Below are 2,434 nucleotides of genomic sequence, written 5' to 3'. Positions count from 1 at the left end.
TCAGATCCAATATCAAACACTGAGGTCCTGTGCTAACAGATGCTTAGTAAGCCCTGGAAATCAATTTTCACTGCAAACCCAGTGGCTTTTTTTTTGTTTTAAATTTTTTTTTTTTTTTTTTTTTTTTTTTTTTTTTGGTAACAAAGCGTGGTTCTTCAGATCTTTCTGCGCCTAAACCCTTGTGAGGGGCTACGAATCTCAGTTAGCAGTTAGTGTTGCAATGCACTATTTAATAGCAGCCTACAAAAGCTGTTCATTTTCTCAGAACAGGTTTTTAAAAAGCGAAAAATAAATGAATTCCAACAGGTGAACACAATCTTGCAACCCATTTTTTTGTGGTGCTAGATTGAACCCAGATAGCACTGGGCTACACCCCTAGATCTTTTATCTTGAGACAGAATCGCCCTAAGTCCACCATCCTTGCCTGGAACTTGCCAGCCTCCTGCCTCCGCCTCCTAAATTACAGCCTGAACCATGGTGCCAGGGAATACCCAGTTTTAATACACGGGGGCAATCATTCTGATATTGAAATGCATTTTTTTTTTTTTTTTTTTGGCGGAACTAGGGATTGAACTCAGGCCCTTGCACTTGCCAAGGAAGTGCTTATTCCACTCAGCCATCTCCCCGGCCCCTTGAAATGTATCTTTTAAAAAATTTGTAAAATTCAACATGCACAGACAAAACAAAACGAACAAAAAAAAAGATGCTGTATCCCAACAGGTGAATTACCACATAAAGTTAAGGGGAACCAAGCGACGGCTACGGCTGGCGCTCTGCACGGCCCTATGTTAACATCCCATGTCAGTTTTTCATTAACAGAGCTATAAGGTACTTACAGAATCAGAAACTGATTTCAACATTTTGGTTGTTTGGGAGTAAACTGTCAAATCAACAACAACAAGAAAAAAACAAACAAACAACAAAACAAACCTGACGTTTTAAGCAACCCTTTAAATCCCAAAGATTTCACCCACTCTTAGGAGTTTCACTCCCTGGGCGCAGGGGGCCCCGGCCGCCCGCCCGGCCCTGCTCACCGACCACCGCGCCCACCAGGTCGCTCTTCACCGCGAAGCAGAGCGGCGGTTCCCCGCGGCCACCGGCCACGGTCTCCGGCGCGCCGGCGGGCTCCCTCCAGCCGCCCCTACTGCCGCCCCGACTCCCTCTCCGACCTCGTCCAGTCGGGCTATCCGCCGGCCTCCTCTCCTGGGCGGGGCACCTAGAGGGGCTTTGTCGAGAAGCCGCGACCCCAGGGGAAGCGTTGGCGCCCGCTTCCCGCCTAGACATGGTTCCGGGAGAATGGGCCCGCGCCACCCGACGGGAGAAGTAGAGGCGTCGCCGCGCGGCCCCCCGCTTAAGTAGCCTGACAAGCCCCGCCCCCACGCTTGCCGCGCAGTCATTGGTTGGCGAGCCTTGTGGGCGGGACCTTCCCGGCTGGGCCAATCGGCTCTCTCAATCGTCGGAGGTTCCTCCACGCGTTAGTCACAAGGTTGCTTTTTCACACCTGGTGGTTTTTTTTTTTTTTTTTTTTAATCCGGGACTTCTCTGAAGCTGTGCCCCCCACCTCCTGATTTATAATCCAGCATCATAAATAATCTGCATTGCAGCACCCTGGAACCATTGCACCCAGGTGGGCTCTACCACTGAGCTACATCCCCCATGTGTGGGTTGGTGTGTGCTACCTTTTTGAAGCATGGTTTTGTAAAACTGCCTCAGCCGGCCTTGAATTTGCGGTTCTCCTTTAGCAAAGGAAACAAAACTCCCCACACTTGGTCTGTCCTTAGTTAAATGGATTAAATTACATTGAGTTATTCTTAACTTTTTTTGTATTGGGGATTGAAACCAGGGAGTGCTGAAATACCGTCTCCTTCAGCCTTTTAAAATACTATGATGATGATGATGTTGTTGATACAGGGTCTTTTTTTTTTTAAATTTCATACATATACTACCTATTCAATTTATTAAAAATTGTAGTAAACATAATAAACTAGTGCTCCAAATTATGTTGTTCACGTGGAAGACACTACAAGAAAAGACACAAGAGACTGCCTTGCAATAGAGTACAAATTCCTTCTACATAGATGGAAAAATAAAAGGACAAATCTAGATGTCTAAAAGACAATTCACTGTACACATTTTATTTACAGTTTTGTACACTGTCTTAATATGAATGGGACCGCTTTTCTACTTGAGCCTTTTTTAACCAAAGCAAAATAAGCTAAGTAATACAAAGTATTAAAACACAGCATAAAGATACAAAAACAGACATTCTACTTCTAGTTAGGAATGTAATTATGATGTTACGTTTTTCATAATCCACAATTGTGTTTAGGCAATCATACAAACATAGATCACTGATTTGAATGAAATGCATAAATTTGTAGCAAAGCTTTGTAGTTATAAAAAAATTACCAAATAACACACAAAATTAATGTTT

The 2,434-nt window shown here is 44.3% G+C and overlaps 1 protein-coding gene across 1 annotated transcript in view; it reads right to left on the bottom strand.

The window, feature by feature from the left end:
• Ddx43 (DEAD-box helicase 43) overlaps positions 1 to 1,284 on the bottom strand; it is a 36,930-nt gene extending 35,646 nt beyond the window's left edge. Inside the window, exon 1 of the mRNA XM_004623177.1 lies at positions 1,035 to 1,284. Coding sequence (XP_004623234.1) covers positions 1,035 to 1,284 — 250 coding nt within the window. The remainder of the gene's footprint in view (positions 1 to 1,034) is intronic.
• Between the last annotated feature and the right edge of the window lie 1,150 nt (positions 1,285 to 2,434).

This window comes from Octodon degus, unplaced genomic scaffold (genome assembly GCF_000260255.1).
Source record: "Octodon degus isolate 3935 unplaced genomic scaffold, OctDeg1.0 scaffold00001, whole genome shotgun sequence".
Lineage (NCBI taxonomy): Eukaryota > Metazoa > Chordata > Mammalia > Rodentia > Octodontidae > Octodon > Octodon degus.
The sequence above is the reverse complement of the archived record's forward strand: the minus strand, read 5'-3'. Positions and strand labels throughout refer to the sequence as shown.